The 19,528-nt window shown below is 46.0% G+C and overlaps 1 protein-coding gene across 2 annotated transcripts in view; it reads left to right on the top strand.

Moving 5' to 3' along the window:
• Positions 1-19,528, top strand: part of LOC120503178 (cytosolic carboxypeptidase 6) — an 882,397-nt gene that overhangs the window by 853,995 nt on the left and 8,874 nt on the right. For both annotated transcript variants that reach the window (XM_039711394.1, XM_039711393.1), the window contains exon 12: positions 14,668-14,764. In XM_039711394.1, coding sequence (XP_039567328.1) covers positions 14,668-14,764 — 97 coding nt within the window. The remainder of the gene's footprint in view (positions 1-14,667; positions 14,765-19,528) is intronic.

The raw sequence follows: 19,528 nt of genomic DNA, 5'->3' as shown, positions 1-19,528 counted from the left end.
TAACATCTGCTCTTTTTTGGAAACACATTGTTTGGAAAACAAAAAACACATAGTCATTTTGATATTAAAAATAAAATAAACAAAGAAAACCCCAGAATTGCAGTCAGCTCAAGTGTTTCTTCTGAGCAGTCTGGCATACTCTGACAAATGATCTGCAAATAGATACACATTTTCTCGGCTACATCAACTCAAAATTACTTTGCCAAGCAGTTCTTGGGTGGTTGCTCAATTGCTGGCTGTTCTTCATGAGAGCCATGCTTTGACAGGGGATCTGCTTCTAGTGGGCTCTCTTCTCCTCTCCCTTGGTTTGTTTCCTTGTGCCTGCAATTGCTGAACCTAGTCAGGCATCACTCCATGGCTGTGAGAGCTGAGCCAGCACTGCACTCATTTCCTGAGAACTGTGAGGAAGGCAGAGTACAGCAACTACAAATGTAGATGGGGCAAAGGGATTTTCTCCTAGAAAATCTTTGTGGAAGTATTTTTGATGCTCACCAGACAGTGTGTCTACACTGTCTCCTCTCGTGCAAGCATCAGTTTGATCGTGGACAGGCATGTTCTCATGGATCAAATGAGGACAGGCTCCTTTTCCTGTTTGTGCTGCTCTATTTTCCTTGATGGGTGCAAATCACATCCCCTTTTGCACTTTGGTTTTAATCTATGTCAGATAGAGGAGCCCAGCAGCCTTTGAAAGGTTTCTGCTATTGTCAGGTATTGTTTTATTTGTTGTGGTGACCAGCTTATAAGTTCTAGATTCATTTTTGCTTTGGGAACACCACTTTAAAGGATGTGCTACCTGATTGATTCCTGGCCCAGGACTTGAAATTGTGCCTGTGTGGTGTTCCATGAGGCCTTGGTAGGCTTTCCAGGCAACAGGGAAGGGAAATTGGTTCTGAAAAGGGCTGAGCCATGTTTGTCCTATTCAGTGCCCAGGGAACTGGGGGCAGTTTAATTTATCTGTTCAGCTCAGGGACAGCTCCTTGCTGCAGGAGCTGCACCTTATACAGGGAGAAGGGGCGCATCCCTTGGTGTAAATCTTATAATTCTTCCTCTGGACACTGGCTGGTGACAAAGAAAGGCGTTGGAGTAGGTCAGGCTTGGTCTGAACTGGCTTGGTATTTCTTGTGAAAGAATCTTTTATGCTCTTTCTGTGGATTTTTTTTTCTAGACAGGCCAGAAACTCCCTGTCCTTTTTGTGCTTTCTCTGCTCTTTGTCTGCTAGAACAGCTGAGGTACATTTCTCTTTTAGCTGCTTCAGTCCCTGCAAAGCCATGTACAGAGCAAGGACTGATTTCCTGCACCATCTTACTAAATGAATGGTTGCTTATTCAACCAGAACACAGCCCCAAAAACACCAACTCCCCCAGCCACTGTCTGGCTGCCTTTGCAGCGTGATCCAGCTGCCTTTCCCTCATGTTTCCAGCATGCTCAAGGTAGATCTGGGGGTCCTATTTGAATGCAGTTCAAAGTTTAAAAGCTGTTCATGGCAAATGAACACGTAGTTCTGCCTCATTTCCAGCCTCACCAGTTCCTTCCCAGCCTGTCATCCCTTGTCCCCTATTCCTGCTCCCTACAGCCCTGCACCCCACTTGCAGATGCTCCCTGCTCCCCTTGTTTGCTTTAAGGAGTTTCTCCCTGTGCCCTACCAGTTTGTTTTCACAGGCAGTGCATTTATTGCTGGCTGGCACACGCCAGCGCTTGGACATACATTCAATTATCTTTGAACAATTTCCATTTACTCTGGTTTTGCTCTTTTCCCTTTCAGTTTCACTGAACACTGCCTGTATTTTCTCAGAGCTTTTTCAACTGCAACACAGTCTGTTTGTGTTCTCGCTGCTTGCTTGCTTTCTTTCTTTTTTTTTTTCTTTCCACATTTTCTATGTTTTCATTAAGCTCCCTCACTAAACTAAAACCATTCCTTCCATTCCAGTGAAGGAATGAAGGACCATTCCTTCACTGCTGTCCTCTCTGTAAATTTGCACTGAAAAGGGTCCAAGTTTAAGTCCTCAATGTGTTAAATGCTCCTTTCACCTGGAAGAAAATCAATGGTACAGGCAGATTGGGGTTTTACCTACTCTCCCACAGCAAAATATATTCGGTTTTGATGTACAGCAATCTCCCCCTTTCTTGTGGTTTTACTCTTACCTGGTTTTTCATTAAAACATTTATGCCAATGGAGTGCACTATGGGGATGATAAGGGTCATTTCTTCTTACTGTCAGGTGAAGGTGTTCTCAGGTATGGAGTCTTCCCTGAGAGCAAACCAACTTTCCACTGGTTGTTCTCCCTTCCCTCTTGCTGGTAAAACATGACTGTATTTGGACCAACTCTTTCATAAAATCCCTTATATTTTTGTAACAGAGACATTTGAATTTGCTATCCACAATTGGATGGAATATTGCTAGAAAGGAAGGGTTTTGATTGTCCATCTCTGGAACCATCCAGACTGGATGACTCTGTTGAAAAAATTACTCTTAGTAAAAATCCTCAGGAGCAGGGAAGTATCTGCAGCACAGAGGGACTCCAGCTATTTTTAAAGAAGCTGGTTTAGGCACAGGAGAAGCAGCATGAGGTGAGCTGTGCAGGGACACGTGAGGCTGGAGTTTGAGTGCTTCTCATGATCGTTCAAGTGTCCCTGTAAAGCACCACTGTGACTGAGCACAGGTACCAGCCTGTCACACAGCAGAGCTCCTCACCTCCCTGGGGGCTCTCTGCAGTGGCATCCCTTGATTTAACCAGATTCTGGTCATCTGGATGAGAACCTGTGGAGATGAAATTTAGGAAAGAAGATGGCAGAGGGTGATCTACCACCGTGAGAACGCTTCTCTGAGCTGTCTCCTTCACAGCTCCATTAGCACTAGGTAGTGGTGTGAGCTACCACAAAGGTACCTTCTTTAAATGCTTTTCTCCCACCCACCCACCACCAGTTGGTGAGCACAGCCACAAGACACAGACCTTTAGCCCTTCTCCTGCGAGTACCTGGCTATCGCTTACTTAGTGGGCACGGAGCTAATTGAAGGGTGGTTAATGCCATCAAGCATTGGGATGTATTTATATTTTTAACTACACGTAAGTGATTATCAACATTATAAATAATTACAGTCTGCCTCCCAGCCCCTCTGCTCCATTCCACCCTGCTAATTGCAGCGCTCAGATCTCAATGAGCTCATTATGTTTTGTCGATATTCAGCTCTTTGGCTCACTCACTTCGGAGGGACCGGGGGGGACACAAATGGGAGCTAAAGATTGGAAATGCCAAGCTCCCAGGGATTTGAGTTAGTGATCATCTCTGCTTCATCTCTATGCACAATTTATTCAGCACTCCACCTTCCCTAATAAATTATAGATCCCTCAAAGGGAAGCTTTGCCAAGAGATGGGCAATTGCCTTGCTCGCGGGGGAGCCCGTTCTGTGAGGTATTGAGCATCTCTGACATCTGGTCTTCCAGGATTGGATCCCTCCTGCCCTTCCCCTCCACCCGTCTCTCCCACCCCTTTTGGGAAGCATTAACCTTTTCACTGTGATGTATGCAAAAGGGCGACAGTCAGCAGTGGCAGCTCCTAATGGATTCTGTTTGTCTGGTTGTTTGTTTGTCTGAACTGCCTGCAATGCTGTCCAGACCTCTTGGAAAAGCAAGCCCAGAGTGCAACCAATGTTTTAATTAGCAGCAAAAGGCAGAGAGGCTTTTAAAGAAGAGCAGTGTTTGAATTCAGAAGTTAAGAGCAGATGAATGTGGGACAGGGGACTTGGGATTCCATCCAGCTGAAGACAGTGGTGCCCTTGAAGAGGAGCTGAATTTTCAGTCTCAGAGCAGAGCGAATGGTGAGCTGGTTAGAGTGGTCTTTTGGGGCTTGTGAGCTACCAAGTGGTGATTTTGTGCCCCTTACTCTTCTTCCTGGAAATGCAAAAGGAGCATAGGCTTGTCATAATTGCCTTACTAAGGACTGAGAAAAAAAGAATGGTGGAGAGTGCTCCTATACAGCAAGATCTGAGGCTAAGGAACTGAGTTATAGGGCAGCCCTTTGCTGACCCCTCCATCCTCAAAAAGGTTCAACTCCCCTGGCCTCATAGCTGTTTTCCCTAATTGTGTCTTAAGATGGAGATGCCACTGCCTCTCCAGGAGATATTTTTCTAGTCTTATCAATGGAAAGCTCCACTAGTCTTATCAATGGAAAGCTTTTTCCTAAGTCAAATCTTAATCTGTTTTATTGTAAATTAAGGCCATTGCTTCTTGTCCCATCACCAGCAGATGCTGAAAAGTTTGTCCTGTTTTAAGGATAAACTTTTCAGCATATGGCCCAAAGTCCAGAAATCTTTTTAGCTTTTCTTCCTTGGTCTTTCTGTACTCCTGATGAGCCTTATTTTAGCCCTTGAAGTATCCAGACAATGAAGCTGAAATTAAATCCACTTCAGGAGTTTTGTGGCCCCACAGCAGGCAAACACTGCTTCCCACAAGAGCCTGGGATGCAGCTGGGAGCTCTCCATGCAGCTTTGCAGGGACCAGAGGTGCTGCTCACTGAAAACACAGTCCCAGCCCTCTGCACCAGGGCCACAGCTGCAGCAAACATCCTTTGGCATCTGTGGGTGAATATTTCCCAGTGATTCCATGTGAACACCAGAGCCAGGCGTGGCTCTGAGAGGGAGGAGCTGCTGTGTCACCTGAGCTGGGGATCAGTGACACTCCTCCAGGATGATACTGGAACTTGGGAATAGAGGCAAACAGTGCTCCTGGAATTATTTCTTGTTAGTAATATGGAAACAGAGATAGGCAACACAAGCAGAGAGTGAGACTGTGCCAATAGCAAAATAGGATAGGTTTAATAGAATAAGAGTCACATAAAATAATTTAACCAGAGGCTGCTGATTAAGTTACAGTCACAAGCATGTTGCTATGAAGCCCCTTTTCACCAAGGATGGCAGTGGCTGTAAAGCTGGCCCACCAGTCAATGCTCAATTCCCTCACACAAGAACTTCCTCTGAGATGCCCCTTTTAAAATTCAAGGGCCACTCCTACACTGACTATACAGCAAGATACTGTCAGCTGTTGCAGGAAAGCTGGTTGTTGTGACAGTGACAGGAGATGGTGGATCTGAAATTTGGCAATGGCTTATTCCCATCAGAGATACACAGGGAAGAGACAGGCAGTGGAGAAGGGGAGAGCTGCAGACCTTTCCAGCATCCTTCTGTGGACGCAGCCAGCAGCCCTTCCCCAGGGTAAATGATGTAGGAAAACAACCCAGCTTGAGTGAGAAGATGTTTTAGCTTTGTGACAGCAGTCAGAGGAGGGTTATTTGTGGCAGGGACTATATATAACTATATTTGTGTGTGTGTGTAGATTAAATATATACATATATATATGTATCTGCATAGTGCCTTATCACTCCATTCCAGCTTGAATGTAAAACACAAAGGAAAAATCAAAGGGTTTAGAAAAAGCTAAATTTATCTGGCAATGGGAATTATATTAGCAAAGAGGCAATTAATTTAGGAGTGGTGGAGATTATAGTAATATTTTACTTCTTCCCTACGACAAAAATATCATTAGTTTCTCTACCTACCAGTAATAGCTGTAATCCTCCTCTTACCTTCCAGCAGCACCTCTCTGGAGTGACCACCCCTGGTGAGGTATGTCCAGCTGATGTGGGGAGAGCTCTGGCCCAGCTCATGTGTGTCCCTGCTTTGGGGAGGAGCCCCCCTAGTGCAGATAACCAAAGTGTGGGATGGGCCCTTCAGTCTGAGGGAGCAGTGGAGGCAGAAATGAGGTCTTGGCATTCATGGCCTGATGCCTCTTCCTTCCAACATTCCTTCATTTACCTCTGGTTGTGCTCTGAGTCCAAAGCAAAGCCCCCAGAAGCCCCCCAGCACTGCTCCTCCCTTGCTCTGGAGCCTCTGCCCCAGCCCAGCCTGGTCCTGGCAGAGGGGGCAGGAACCCAGTCTGTGCTTTGGCCAGCTGGAGTTCCCATTGCAAAGCCAGTCCCTGGATCTGCTCTGTGCCACTCCCAGCAGAGCCTGCCCAGCAGTGCCTTATTCTGAATCAATACTTGCAGATACTGGAGGTAACTCAGGGAGAGAAATACATTAACGTAGACAAAGAAACAAAGATAATGATATTTTTTCTTCCCCCTCCCTTTTATTTTCCTTCTTCCTTCCCTTCTCCCATAGAATAAAATTTTTGTTTCTTCTCCCCCATCTTCATCTCTATGATCTGCACTTAGTAGAGCCCCAGACTCTTGAATTATTTCACAGTTTTCAATAAAACATTAAATCTTTTTAAAAAACTGCTTGTTTTAATTGAAAAAAATTCAATCAATCAATTCGCCCCTTCTCTACCCTCTCGCCTTCCTCCCCTCCCCCAAACAGACCCATTTGCAGTAAATAATCTGTAGCCAGACTTTCTGCCCTAAAGAAATAAATAATTCTGAATTTGCTGAATCCCGCCTGATCTCCCAGCTTTAAATCACTGCACTTTGTACTGAGCTCAGCTGAAATGCTGAACACAGTGAAGCATGACTATTACTTGGAGACTGAAAGTGTTTTTAAAGGCACAGCCTCTGAGGCCATGGTCCTTTTTCCTCGCAGGACAGATTGAGAGAGGAGCTAAGCCAATTCCTGAGGGCAAGTGGTCCCTTCCCTGCATTTGGCCCTCTGCAACTGCTGACGGAGTCTTGTTTTGACTCAACAAAGACTGACTAAAAGCAGGATAAATCCAATGTGTCTCTGAGCAAGTTAAGAGGCATCTTGACTTAGACCATCCAATAGCCACTGGACTGAGTCCTTTTTCAGCTGGGTGACCTCAGGTAGGTTTCAGGAGGTCATTACATCTGCTCAGACACTGGAGAGCAGACAGCCATGCTCTCAAGTGCAAACAGACACTGCAGACCTGTGGTATCCTAGGCAGGGAAGGAAGGTTCCCTAAAATCCCCATGAATCCTGCAATCACTGCCAGCACTCTTCAGTTCTCTTTTATCTTTACTCAAAAACTTCAAACCCAGCTACACACAGGCTTCCATCACAAAGGAACACTCATGTTTCTTAGTTCCTCGTGTTTCTTAGTTCCTCATATTTCTTAGTCAATCCCATTTCTTAATTTCTTCTTTGTAGGATTGCTCCTGTCAAAGCTATTGACTATGCCCTGTCTGACAGGGGAAGCTGCAGCTGAAGAGGGAAAATTCAGCACACAACGGATTACTGATGCCTGGTTGTGATTTATACAACTCAGGAGCTTCCAGCAATTTAGAGATGAGAAATGGTTTATCCACACTTTGGTGTGTCGAAACACTCTTTCTACCATTTATCTTGAAACTGATTTTGTTTGGGTGGTAGTAAATGTTATGCCCAAAGCGGTGGGTGGAATGTCTAATGGGAACTTCCAGACCTGGAACAACAGGGATTGTCATGTTTCTGAGCTGAGACGTGAGGGACTGAGAGCATCCCCAAAGAATTCAGCTTGTGATTTTCCAGCGTATTTTGGGAGGAGGTTAATTACAATTGGAGAGTATTGTACTGTTCTTGCATTTCCAACCAAGCTGAAAACAACTGTTAAGGCTTTGTTTTTCATTCTGTTTTTCCCCCGTGCATTTGGGAACATTCATCAGGAATAGAAGGTTGTGAATGCTGGATTTTCACTTGGAAATTTCTTCCCCTGCCCTCATCCCTTCTCAGTACATCAGAGAGAATCAGCTCTGTAATTTTCATTGACTGTGTAAAGAGCTGAGGTCAGCTAATCCACAAGGGCTCCTTCCCAGAGCTGGCAAGTAACCAGAATTAAACAATAGCAAAGATCAGAAATGTTAAAATTACAAAAGAGACTCATCCTATGTTTTCCTGCTACTCTTATTAAAGATCCATTAGACATTAATGTGAGACCAGTAAATTCAGGCCCAAATTAATTTTGGGACAGTTTGATAGAAGCTGTTACAATCAGGTCCTAAATGCATAATTTTAACAGTATACCAATTTACGAAGTGATGCTGCTGCAATATTTTAATGAATTAAAATGTACTGATGCTGAAATTCATTCTTTCAGGGTTTTTTCTTTTTCAGCTGTGAGCTGGCTCTGACCTCTGTCCCTCAGAAAACCTCATCAGCAATCAGCAATGCCAAGATATTTAATAAACCATTTTCTATTTTATAGTTTAGGCCAGATTACCATTTACAGGAGGGCCCATTTCCATCTCCTGCTGGTGTAGAGGGACCATAAGATGGATGAAATGTCACTTGCATGGAGCAATGTGAAGATGGTATGAGGACAATGGAGCAGCAATCAGAGTTGTCCCTGTAAAATCATGCTCACAGCTCTGGGAAAGGCACATGGATTCAGAGGTAAAATGGGCTGTGGCCACATAGCCACTGGTGTTCCCAGTGTTACTTTGGAGGTGTCTGAGACATCTCAGCCCTCAATGTTTCTGTGCTCTGGGCACCCTGTGCCTGTCTGTGTGTCTCGAATCTTTGTTGAGTCAGGTGCTCCCTTCTCATGGCCACACGTGTGGCAGCCACTCTGCAGCTCAGTGTCACAGGTTTCCATCAGCAGCAGAATGGGTTCAGTTGGGCACCTCCTTCACAGGGGCCCAGTCTCACAGGCTGCAGAGTTGGGGCACACTGGTGCTCCCCCACACTCTGCTGCCCTCGATGCAGCACCCCATCGATGCAGCACCCCGGCAGGGCCAGGAGCCCTTGGCTCTGTCCAGCCACAGGCTCCTGTGCAGCACCACCACCTTCTCTGTTCTCCATGCCCAGGTGTTAGGGGGGATCTGCCTGGCTCAGTTCAGTTCAGGAGGACAAAAGCAATGGCTGATATTGAAATGAGTTCATGGGAAACACAGCGTGGTCCTTGAGCACAGTCCCTCGGCATAGATAAAACAGTGCTCTCCAAGATACCTGTTCTCCAATCTCCTCTTTCAGAGCAGGAGAGAAAATTACAGGCCTCTGATTACTCAGGGAGAAGAGCACACAGCTCCCATCTTGGTAATTTCTTCCACCACAATCAAGCATTTCAGGAAAAGGGCCTGAAAGCCTGAAATAGTCAGTCAGGGATCTTTCCGCCTGCTTCCTTCCCTGATAACACAGAAGAGGAATAAAAATGAAGGCTCGTCATTGCTGTTACCTTTTGCTTCCAAAAGTGTCTGTCCCATCTGGGATCAGGAGCTGGGGCTGTTGGAAATGAAAATGCTTTCCTTGGGGAAAGTCTCTTTGCTATTTCCAGGTTGGCAGTTCGGGGCATTTATAGATTTTAAGGCTGGTTGGTCTGGCTGCATTTCTCGAGTTTGATCTGCTGAGTACCATGAGAGGGTATCCCCAGTAATTCCCACATTGAGCCTGGTTCTTACACTGGAGCTATGGAAAGCCCAGTCTCCTCCCCACGCTCCCATTTTAGAAGCCTTCTCCTTTGATAAGGTTTTGAAATATGTAACCAGCTGTGCTAGGCATTGGGGACATTTTTTCCCTGGAGTGAGGCCCAGGGAAGGATGCATCACCAGCACCCAGACTTGCACCATGTTAAATGCTGGTGAAAAGCCTTGGAGTAGCCCCTTTCCCCATCCTCCTTCACCACCCAGTCTCTATTTTACCCCAGTCACACTTTGCTTGGAGTGGGCCCCCCATGAGATGAGATTGGGGCAGCAGCTGTTTATTAGAGAGCAGTGTCAGCACTGTGAAACGAAATAGGTAAGTAACTGGTGAAAACAGCTCTGCTGAAATAGAGGACTAGCTCTGATCAGGCTTGGCATGATATAACATGGTGGTTTAAAGCCCTGTAATGCCATTTTCCATTAGAGCTCTTGTTCGAGTCAGGAAGGGGTTTGATCCATTGATGGAAGCTGTTCTAAACAGATGAGAAAACCTCATCCATATTTCTCTTGAGATTGTGTGAAGCTGACAGTATGCTCGCTGACCACAGTCATCTGGGACTCTCCCAAACAAAATAACCCTCTTTTCATAAATAACAGGATCGTCGTTGTGGTGGACTGAGATTTGCTATAAAATTCAGTTGTGTCAAACAAAGAGCTTCTTCTGGTTTTTAATTCGAGCTATTAAAAAGATTCATTTTTCTCTTTGTTCTCATTTTCCTTACCCTCTTTCTGTCTTTCTATTTTTTTTTCTTCCTCTCTGTCTGTCTTTAGGATAACTTAAAGCTGTTTGTCTGAAACAAAGGACTTGCGTGGGTCTGGTCAATGGTGCCTCTGGACTGAATGGTCGCATTTCAAATCCTACTTAGGATTAAACTTGGATGAATTCCATAAGCTAATAACCCAGTGCAGTGTTTCAAATTGATGGAGGTGCCGTCCTCTAGATGAGACATAAAACCAGAGATCCAATCTGCTTGGCAGAGACCCCACAGGACTTATCAAAGATGAGTGGGGGCTGCTAACTGTTTTGCCCTTGTCAAATCCTTACCACCATCACGGTTTCTCTTCCTGTTCCAAAGCAATGACACTGGACCTTATGAAAATGAGATGGTGAATTTGAAGGAGCCATCCTTTTTTCTAATTATTTAAAGCAGTTTGCAGTGTCTGGCAGAAGGAGGAAAGAGAGATAATCCACTCACTTGAAAGTGGAATGACCCTGAATTTCAAAAAGCAAAACAAAAGCGAGCGAATGGTGCCACCACGCTCTGCAGCAGTGACATTATTAAAGGATCAGTGAGCTATTAAAGCAGCAACATTTAGTACCTCCCCTAATGACTTGTACTGCTAACTGGTTTCCAAATTGAGATTTTTATTGCCTCCATGCACAGACAGAACAAGGCTCTGTCTGCGCTTCCAGAGGCTGGAGCTTAAGCAGACTGTTCACAATAGGCTCAATGAATCGTGTCAGCTGAAAACTAGTAATGGCTTGTGAGAGTCCCCACTCCTCTGTCCTCCTTTCTTACCAGGGCTGGAAGCTCTAGGCTGTGGGGCATGGTAGGGATCATAAATGTGCAGGATTTTGCAGAGAGCCCAGCACAATTCTTGAACCTCTGAACATCTGTGAAATTTGGCAGAGTGGTGCATAAACAGACTGTCCTGAAATCTCCCCAAATCTGCTGGTGCCATTCACAGAGTGAATGCTGTGAGAAGGGCGTTTGCAGGAGAGACACTGGTTTCCACTTCCAAGTGGAAATATGGAGTATGGAGGAATGAGTCTGTGGAGGAGAAAGAGAGATGAGAGGGAGCTGCAGACGCTAGTGAAGGTAAGGACACACCCAGCTGTTTCCAACATGACTTTCCCAAATACATTTTGACTGTCTTGTGTGAGCTGAGCTCCCATGATGGGAATAGCTGGGAAATGGCCTTCTGTCAAGTGCAGTTCAGGCTAGAAAGGGAGTTCCTGTGGGCACACAGCACGTGTGACTGCAGAAAGGAAGCTGGTTAAAAACCAACCAAGCGACCAAACCACCCAGTAGAAGTGGGTTTGGGTTGCAGTAGCTGTTATTTATGTGCTCAGGATACACTATAAGCCAAAGTGGAGTTTGAGCGTTCCGTGCACCAGAGATAAATGCAAATGTTATTGCTTTAATTTGTTTTCCTCTGCCGGTTCTGCACACACGTGCTGCTGGCGCTTGCTGAGGGAGGCACTCCAGCTCTTGCCCAGGCTGGACAGTCACAGGGAGAGACTGATGCTCTGCCCCTGGTTTTATGTATCAGGTGCCTGATTTCCATGACAGAAACTGCTCATCCCTTGCAGAAGTGACAGGCAGAGCAGAGGGGGCAGGATGGCTGGAGAGACTAGCATTAGAACATGCACATTTTTTATCCCATGCTGGTTTGAGTCTCTTTTCATCATTGCTGACTGCAAACTATTCCCATTTTGTGAAGTTTTGGTGGATGCATGTGGCACTGCATTTCCAGTTTCTTCACGCTCTCTATCTATGTCAATGCTCTACAAAATGCCCTTACCTTTCTTAGGAATCTTAGCAACAGGTCTTCATGTGGGTTGCAAAATATGTTCAGAAATGTAGGAAAATGGGGTGAAATGGCCTAAGAGGCCCTTTTATGTTTCCTTACCCAAATTTCATGCAGCACCAGTTACATCTAAACCATTCATGTCTGCTGTGGGTTTAGCCTGTTCTTGAAGACCCCTGGTCTGGAGATTTCCTGACATGCTAAAGTAGGTTATCCCAGTGGTTAGCTGTCCTCAGCTTCAGAAAGCTGTTCCTAAGACCTGAGCTCAGCAGTGGAACTGGATTCCTGCAGGTCAGGGTTAAGGCAGGGAGGTAATGCAGGAGCTTGTGGAGCCACTTCCTGGGCTGCACCCACTGCCATCCAAGGGCTTCCTCCCCTAGGACAGCAGGTCAGGTGCTTCCCACCGTGCAAACAAAAGCAATGCAGAGAGACAAAGAAAAGGGCAGCAGGGCCACTTCTGGCAGAGGAGCTTTCTGAGACTGCCACTGACAAAATGTCCTCGAGACTTTACTGAGTCCAATTACCACTTTATGTCTTTAAAGTGACGAGTAAATGAAAGAAACTACAAGATCAAGCCATGTTAGTCTTCTCAATCCCTTAAGTGCCTGACAGCCCTCTCCCCTTCTTCCTCGCTTCCACAGACTACTCTGAACTCTTAACCTTCGCCACCGCTTTGAGTCCACATCCGCAGCAACCAGACTACCCCCAGCCATCCCCAAATTCCAGAAACAATCACAAAACACTTTCAGAGCAACACTGCCCTCCCTCGAATTGCTAAACTTCAGGCTGTCTCCAACTTTCTGAGCCTCCCTGCATGCAGGGCTGGCCTCACCCAGCAGTGCTGGTAGGTGGCAAGGGGAGCTCGCTGGGCACTACCACAGCTGGGGAACAGCTGGTGCTGATCCACACTGCCTGTGCTGGTCCACACAGCCCGTGCTGGTCCACACAGCTCCCTGTCCATGCAGACAACGCTCGCTGGGCACTACCACAGCTGGGGAACAGCTGGTGCTGATCCACACAGCCCGTGCTGATCCACACAGCCCGTGCTGGTCCACACAGCCCTTGCTGGTCCACAGGGCTCCCTCTCCCTGTCCATGCAGACAACAGCTGGGAGCACCAGCTGCTCCAGCTCTGCCCTGCTGCTGGCCAGGAGAACAGAGGTGCCCACAGCACACGTGGTATTATGAGTGTGTCAGGACAGACCCTCAGGAGGGACAGATCCATGGAACCATCCCCAGGCACAGCGGTGGGAGCTGGAAAAGCAGGATAAGATCATTGGAGAGAAGAGCAATGTCAGGAGTGATCCTCAGCCACTAGACCTGACTGCTAGAGCTGGTGTCTGTATTTTTGCAGAAGTAAAGACTGTCACGTTGGCTTGACCTTCCTTATAAATAAATAAATAAATGATAAATAGATCTCACAGTGCTGTGTGAACCTGATGTCTCAGGCTCACTTGTTTTGATGTGTCTAATGTAAGTGGGCGGGTAATAAAAGCTTCATTTAGAAGCCAGTGTCTTCAGTGGCGCTGCTGGAAGCCCCTGGGATGCTGCACTTCTGGAATTTTCCTCTAATGGAAACATCAGCAGATAACTACTGATCAAGCAGAACATGCATACATGCACACAAAACAACCCAGCAATGGTTTATCCTCCTGGACTGCTGGGTGTTGGATGCAGAGATCCCTTCAGACTCCCCAGGATCTGTACCCACCTCAGCTGCTGCAGCAGCCCTGCTGAAATGCTCCTCACCACAACCCTCTGGGGCAGTGCCCTGGGGCACCCTGTGATTATTGCAGCCTGGGTGGGTATCAGTTCAAAACAGGCAAATAAAGGAGCCTTCAGCCCCCAAAACACAGCTGTGGATAATGGAGTCCACTGGGTATCTCCCAGCTGGACATCACCCTGTGGATGATAAGGAGATGCTGCTCTGTAACAGGCAGATTTAATGCTGACTTTTCACATCAGCAGCAGATTCACTCCATGGACATGTTGTCTGGGATATTGTTTTTCAGGGCAATCCACAGGTTATTCAACTTTTTTGTAAGCAGCTGAGTCTTCAGGAAGGTCTGGTTCCTGTGCCCCTGAGGTCTCCATGGCAGCTTTGATGTGCAGCACCTGCCTAATGCTGGGTTTAGGGGCCAGCTGAAGGAGAAATCGTGGCTGGTGAGAAGACACACCAGACCTACTGCTGAACTTGTTAAGGTAACCTACTGTCCTTCCAGGTCAGTGCTAAAATCACCATTTCAGGCCCTGAATACAACACAGGGAAAGAACAGTGAATTCTCCCACGACACTCTGGGGGTCAGAGCTAAAGGTGTGGAGGGCTTCAGCATTAATCCCAACCTTCAGTACACGGGTCCATGGCAGGTTCACACCGTGGTATAGCTGACCTTGTATCCTGGATACAGAAACACTGCCTGTATCCAAGCATTTTAAGGTAATTATTCTCCCTGAATGTGAAAATTGGAGGGCCCCTTTTGTCTAGTGCATTTCATGAGAACCATAGGGATCTGCAGCCAGGCATGGGGGGAAAGGGAGATTGTTTCCTCCTGTCTGGGTTTTTATGCAGCATCTGCCTGTGAAAACAAGAAGCAAACAGGATGACCCCCACCTTATCTGCCTGCGTAAGTCATTTTTGCCTAAAGCCTGAGCTCTGTGGGATGGTTGATGTAAAACTTGCTCTTGCATTAAATAGCAATAACTTACCTTTAGACTCTGCTCATTTCATTATTATTATTATTGTTATTATTACTTTTAATGATTTTTTAAATGCTCCTTAATTAAAAACTCACAGATATGAAGCTTGGAAGAAATGTGGCCAGGACATTCTTGGATTACTACAGGCTGAACTCCTTGGTGGAGGGACCACTAGCACCTACTCCTAAAACTCGGTAGGTCAGAAAGCAATTTCTCTCGCTTTAGCTGGGCTGCTCTTTTAATATCTTTCCTGACTAAACTTCAGTGCTACTGCATTACGGCTTTATAACAAGTGCTAGTCTAACTGTGCTTATTTTATTGAAATTCCATTTGGAAATAAAGCATTTATGATCAGGAAAGATACCTGGTTTATGTCTGAAAAAATATTCAGAGGATTTTGGAGATATCGATATCTTTCCTGAATTCTGTCTGCTGTGCACCAATCTCACGCCAGTATCTTTAATGGACTTACCCTTCATTTATCTCCTGAGAGCGAATCAGACCCACTTTTATTTTGCAAAGTTTTAATTCTGGAAGTGAAAACTTTTTCAATGCTTCAGGAAGTTACTGGCAAGCCTGTGCTGAGGCAGAGTTCTCCCCCTCCCCTTGGAGCTGCTGCAGTGCTGGCAGCCAGTGGCAGGTTCCTGCTGCCAGCCCAGCTGGACACTTTGCCCAGGGATCCCCTCTCCTCTACTCCAGTTTCACAACCAGCTCAGTGGGTGTTAGTCCAAAAGGAAGTGGGATGTGAAGTCAGGCACTGGTGAGCAAGGCACAAAGGCATGAAATGGCCAGGCTTGGCTCCCTGCAGCACTGCTGGTCCTGCTCTGGTTTTGGCCAGCTGCATCCTTTCAGTGCCCCTTAGCTTGTGTGAGGAGCAGGGGAGATACCACTGAGCTGTTTATGGAGAACCAGCATTCCTTGAGCTGGAAAAGCTGTGTAATGGCATGAAGAGGGGAGCAGAGCAGGAACCTGAGCACCTGTTTAATGGGAAACATCATATTCAGTATTTGCCTCTGTTCTGAGAAAACAGCAATAATGCCTCCAAACTGAAAAATTTCAGTTAAATGCATTTGGACCAATTGTAATGGTTCATTTGGGTTTCAACTCTTAACAGCACAACCAATATATATAGTTTACATTTTGCAATAGAAAAGGCAATTCCAAATTGGCAAGGGAGGCAGCTGAGCCTTGAGATTTTCCTGCTTTTTTTTCTCCCTTAAAAGAATAGCTGTGGGAATGTTTCTTGTCTGAAAAGGAACACTTCCCTACTGAAGATTTTCTAGTGATGTGTAAGATGGATGTTACAAATATCAGCTCAGACCAGAGAGCAATTGCTGGAGTTCCTTCTGCAGCCTTTAAAAATCCTCTCATTGCAGCCATTCTGGCAGTTCCTTATATATGTGGTCAGAGCCAGGCTGCTGTGTTAGGCCTGCTTTGAGCCCCTCTCCCTTTTCTGTTTGTGATCTTGACACCACAGTTTAGGCTGGCTCAAGGAGGATTGTCAGCACTGCAGTTCTGAATGCTCTTATCTGCAGGGTTAGCAGAGAACAGCATCCAGCATCTTCCTCTCCTCCGGAAATTGAATGTATCATTTCTCTCAGAGTCCCAGGGGCCACAGCCTCCAAGGCTAAAAACCCACAACTATTACTGAACCTAATTACCACCTGACAGCAAAGTGCTTTTCCATAGCATCATCCAGTTACCTCATCAAAAGGAATGGTTGTTTGCTTTCTTCATTTTAATTTAAAGAACCACTGACAGTGGTAACTGAAGCATTTTAATCTCATCAAATATCCATGTCCATCTCTATAGAGACAGCCATACCAGCAGGGAAAGATACACATCTCTAATCAGGTTGCACAGAGCAAATTCTTCTTGTCCCCCCACCAGAGCCTAATGCAGTGAGGGATCTTTTGTTTGGAGGGTGCTACCTCACAGTAAAATCCTAAATACAGTCAATGTTCAGCCCTAAGCCAAGAGATGTTTAAGGAATAGATTTTTAAAGATTCATGTTGTTAATTTCCTGATGGATTTCAAATACCAGCTTTCCCCTGTAAGTAGATAAATGCCTTCTATTTGTATCCTGGGCTTTGTCACCTGACATTTGATCAGAGCCTTCGTCTGTGTGTATATATATGTGTGTCTATATATATATACACATACATCTAAAATGTACACCAGTGAAATGAAATTGTTCTTTGAAACTGCTGTGTTAACTGCAATCCCCTCCAAAAGGAATTGTTGCAAACTGCTGGGAAACAGAAGGGAGATGGCTGTAGCTTTAAATGTGCCTTGGCTAGGCAGTGGCACTAGGAAAGGACTGGAATATGTAAAATGATACTAAATATCTGTGTAATCAGGTCTAATTATATGGCACGGTTATTAGCTGAAACAGGATATGTTGTGCCCACAGTTTATGAAAATATATTTAAACATTACTGGATTTCACATAGTCATTGAAAGAAAGCTGCAGAGTTAATAAACGTGTAAGGGACAGCTAATTGCCTGCTTTGTCCCAGACTAGGACAGGCAGAACAATTTCTGTTTGAGGGAATTAGTGCAGCCAAAATGTGTTAGAATGACAGGCCTGGAAATAGCAACAACCTGCAACACTTCCAGAGCACGTCTGACCGCAAGGAAGGAAATGTTTGTGTTGGAATCACTGTGTTTTGGAGAAGGAAATTGGGGCACATAAAGGGAGAGGTGGACCTGAGGGTCAGAAATAGGGCTGGCACCCAAATTCAGGCACCTTTACAAGAGCTTTGTCCATGCAGTCAGGCTGTCAGGGAACAGCCATCCTACAGCGTAGGCAATGCAGGCAGCTCAGTGGGAATGGAATCAGGATCATCTGGAGTACAAGGCAACAACTGATGCACCAGCTCTGGTTACAGAACAAGAGTGAGGCTGGAGGTGGGGCACCCTCTGCTACCAAAAATACAGCTTATTTCAAGGCTGATGAGAAATAACTGTGTCTGTATTCTGTGTATAATGTCATTATGTGCCTGTAAGTGAATCCAACTGGTTGGCTGGACCTGGGGTTGAATTCCACTTGTCCTTGCCTGCAGGAGCCCAAATGCCACCTGTAGATCAACATATTACAGAATCACAGATTGGTCTGGGTTGGAAGAGACTTTAAAGATCATCTAGTTCCATCCCCTAAGTGGTGGACTTTCCATTAGACCAGTCCCATCCAGCTTGGCCTTGAATACTTCCAGGGGAATCCACAGCTTTTCTGGGCAACCTCTTCCAGTGATGGAGCACAGCTCATCCAGCTCCTTGAGAACCTTCAGCCCCTTCCCTCTGACTGAGCTTCCTCCAGCATCCCCCCAGCTCCCCTTGGAGTGACCACAGAGTTTCTCACAGCCTGTAAACAAGGTCAGGTTTGAAGCAGTAACCCCAGTGTGTCCTGCAGTCCTCGTGGCAGGGAGACCCTGTGATCCCAAACAAACACCCAGTTCACAAAGATAATGTCTGCTGTTATCTGCATGCTAAGTAATTATTTTCCTGAAGGTGATGTGTCTGCAGCAAGGTAGGAAAGCATCAATGACTCAGCTGAGGAGGGCAGGAAGGTTAGAATATTTTCCTCTGTGAGCTAATGAATTAAAAGCCTTGCTGAAAATGCTGGATGCTCTTTGGAGTGACAAGCCAGCAGGCCCATGAATTTCTAGCAGGGCACGAGAGAGCTCTGTGCTGCTCTGCAGAAGGTGCTGGAGGAGAGAGCACTGCCACTTAGCTGTGCTTGAGAGAGGCTCAGAGAGCCTGCCCTGGACACTGAGACAGCTCTCTAAGGGTGGGTTAAGTGTGCACAGAGCAGGAGAGAGCAGTGCAGAAAGGGGCTGTTGGACAGCGATGGAGGTTCATGCCCTTCCTCTCCTCTTGTTCCTTTTCTAAGCTGTTCTGTCACCAGAGAGTTCCACTCCCAGTGTCTCACTGGAAACCATTTGAGTGGGGCTCCCTTTGATGCTGCCAGTGGCACAGGCAGCTCTTCTTGCAGAGTCTCTGTCCTGCTCTCACCTCTTTCTGCTTGTGCCAGAGGAAAGGTTAAGATTTCTTGGGTTGAAAGTGTGAAATGTCTTCCTCTGAAAGGAGGTTGGTAAAAGATGAAAAATTTGTAAGAGATTAAGAGACAGCAGAGTACAGCTGTTACAGAGAATGACTAAGGTGGAAAAGCAGAACTTTTGTTGGAAAATGCACAAATGCCAGTCAGCTTTCACTGCCTGAAGCTCATGCCTTTGCCCATATCAGCATTTCTCTGTTCTTTCACTCTGGCTCCCTGGCTGCAACAGAGCCCTGCTCCAGCACAGCATCAGCAGAGGAGATCTTTCCTCTTTAGACCACTGACATTTTCTCTCTGAGAGCCACCAGGTCCATGTTACTCATATTCTGGACACAGTGAATTTCAAATTCTAGATGTCCTGAGTGTTTAAACAGCTCTGGCAGAGGTTAGGGAAGATGGGCTTTGAACAGAGGCAGTGTGGGTATCCTGAGAAATCCCACCTGGGCCTTGCTGGTGGAGCATTCTGCAGCTCATGTCTGCCTCATATTTTCCTATAAGTAAAACCCAGGTGTTCTGCTCACAGAAGTGCTGGAAATGAAATTCCTTCCTATGTGGGAACCTCACAATTGCTGCACTGATACACATGAGAGAAAAGCCCAGAAGAAGATGAATAATTCTAAGAGCAGAGATTTGATGGCATGTGGCAAATAATGCCTGGAGCCACACACTGAATGAAAAAAGGACAGAACAAAATATTGACTGGCCCTTCATTAATTGCCATCTGCCCATCGTGCCCTGAATAAAGCAGCAGCCTTGTTGAAGAAAAAGTAGGCTGTGATGAGGTAATTAAAGACCCCATCAGAAGGCATATCTGCCAGGAGGTTGAATTAAAATTGCTCTGACAGCCTTTATTCTGGCAATTCCTCCTTTTGCTGCTTGACTTTGCAGCTCTAATGATGAT

Source organism: Passer montanus, unplaced genomic scaffold (genome assembly GCF_014805655.1).
Source record: "Passer montanus isolate IOZ18808 unplaced genomic scaffold, ASM1480565v1 scaffold25, whole genome shotgun sequence".
NCBI lineage: Eukaryota > Metazoa > Chordata > Aves > Passeriformes > Passeridae > Passer > Passer montanus.
The sequence above is the reverse complement of the archived record's forward strand: the minus strand, read 5'-3'. Positions and strand labels throughout refer to the sequence as shown.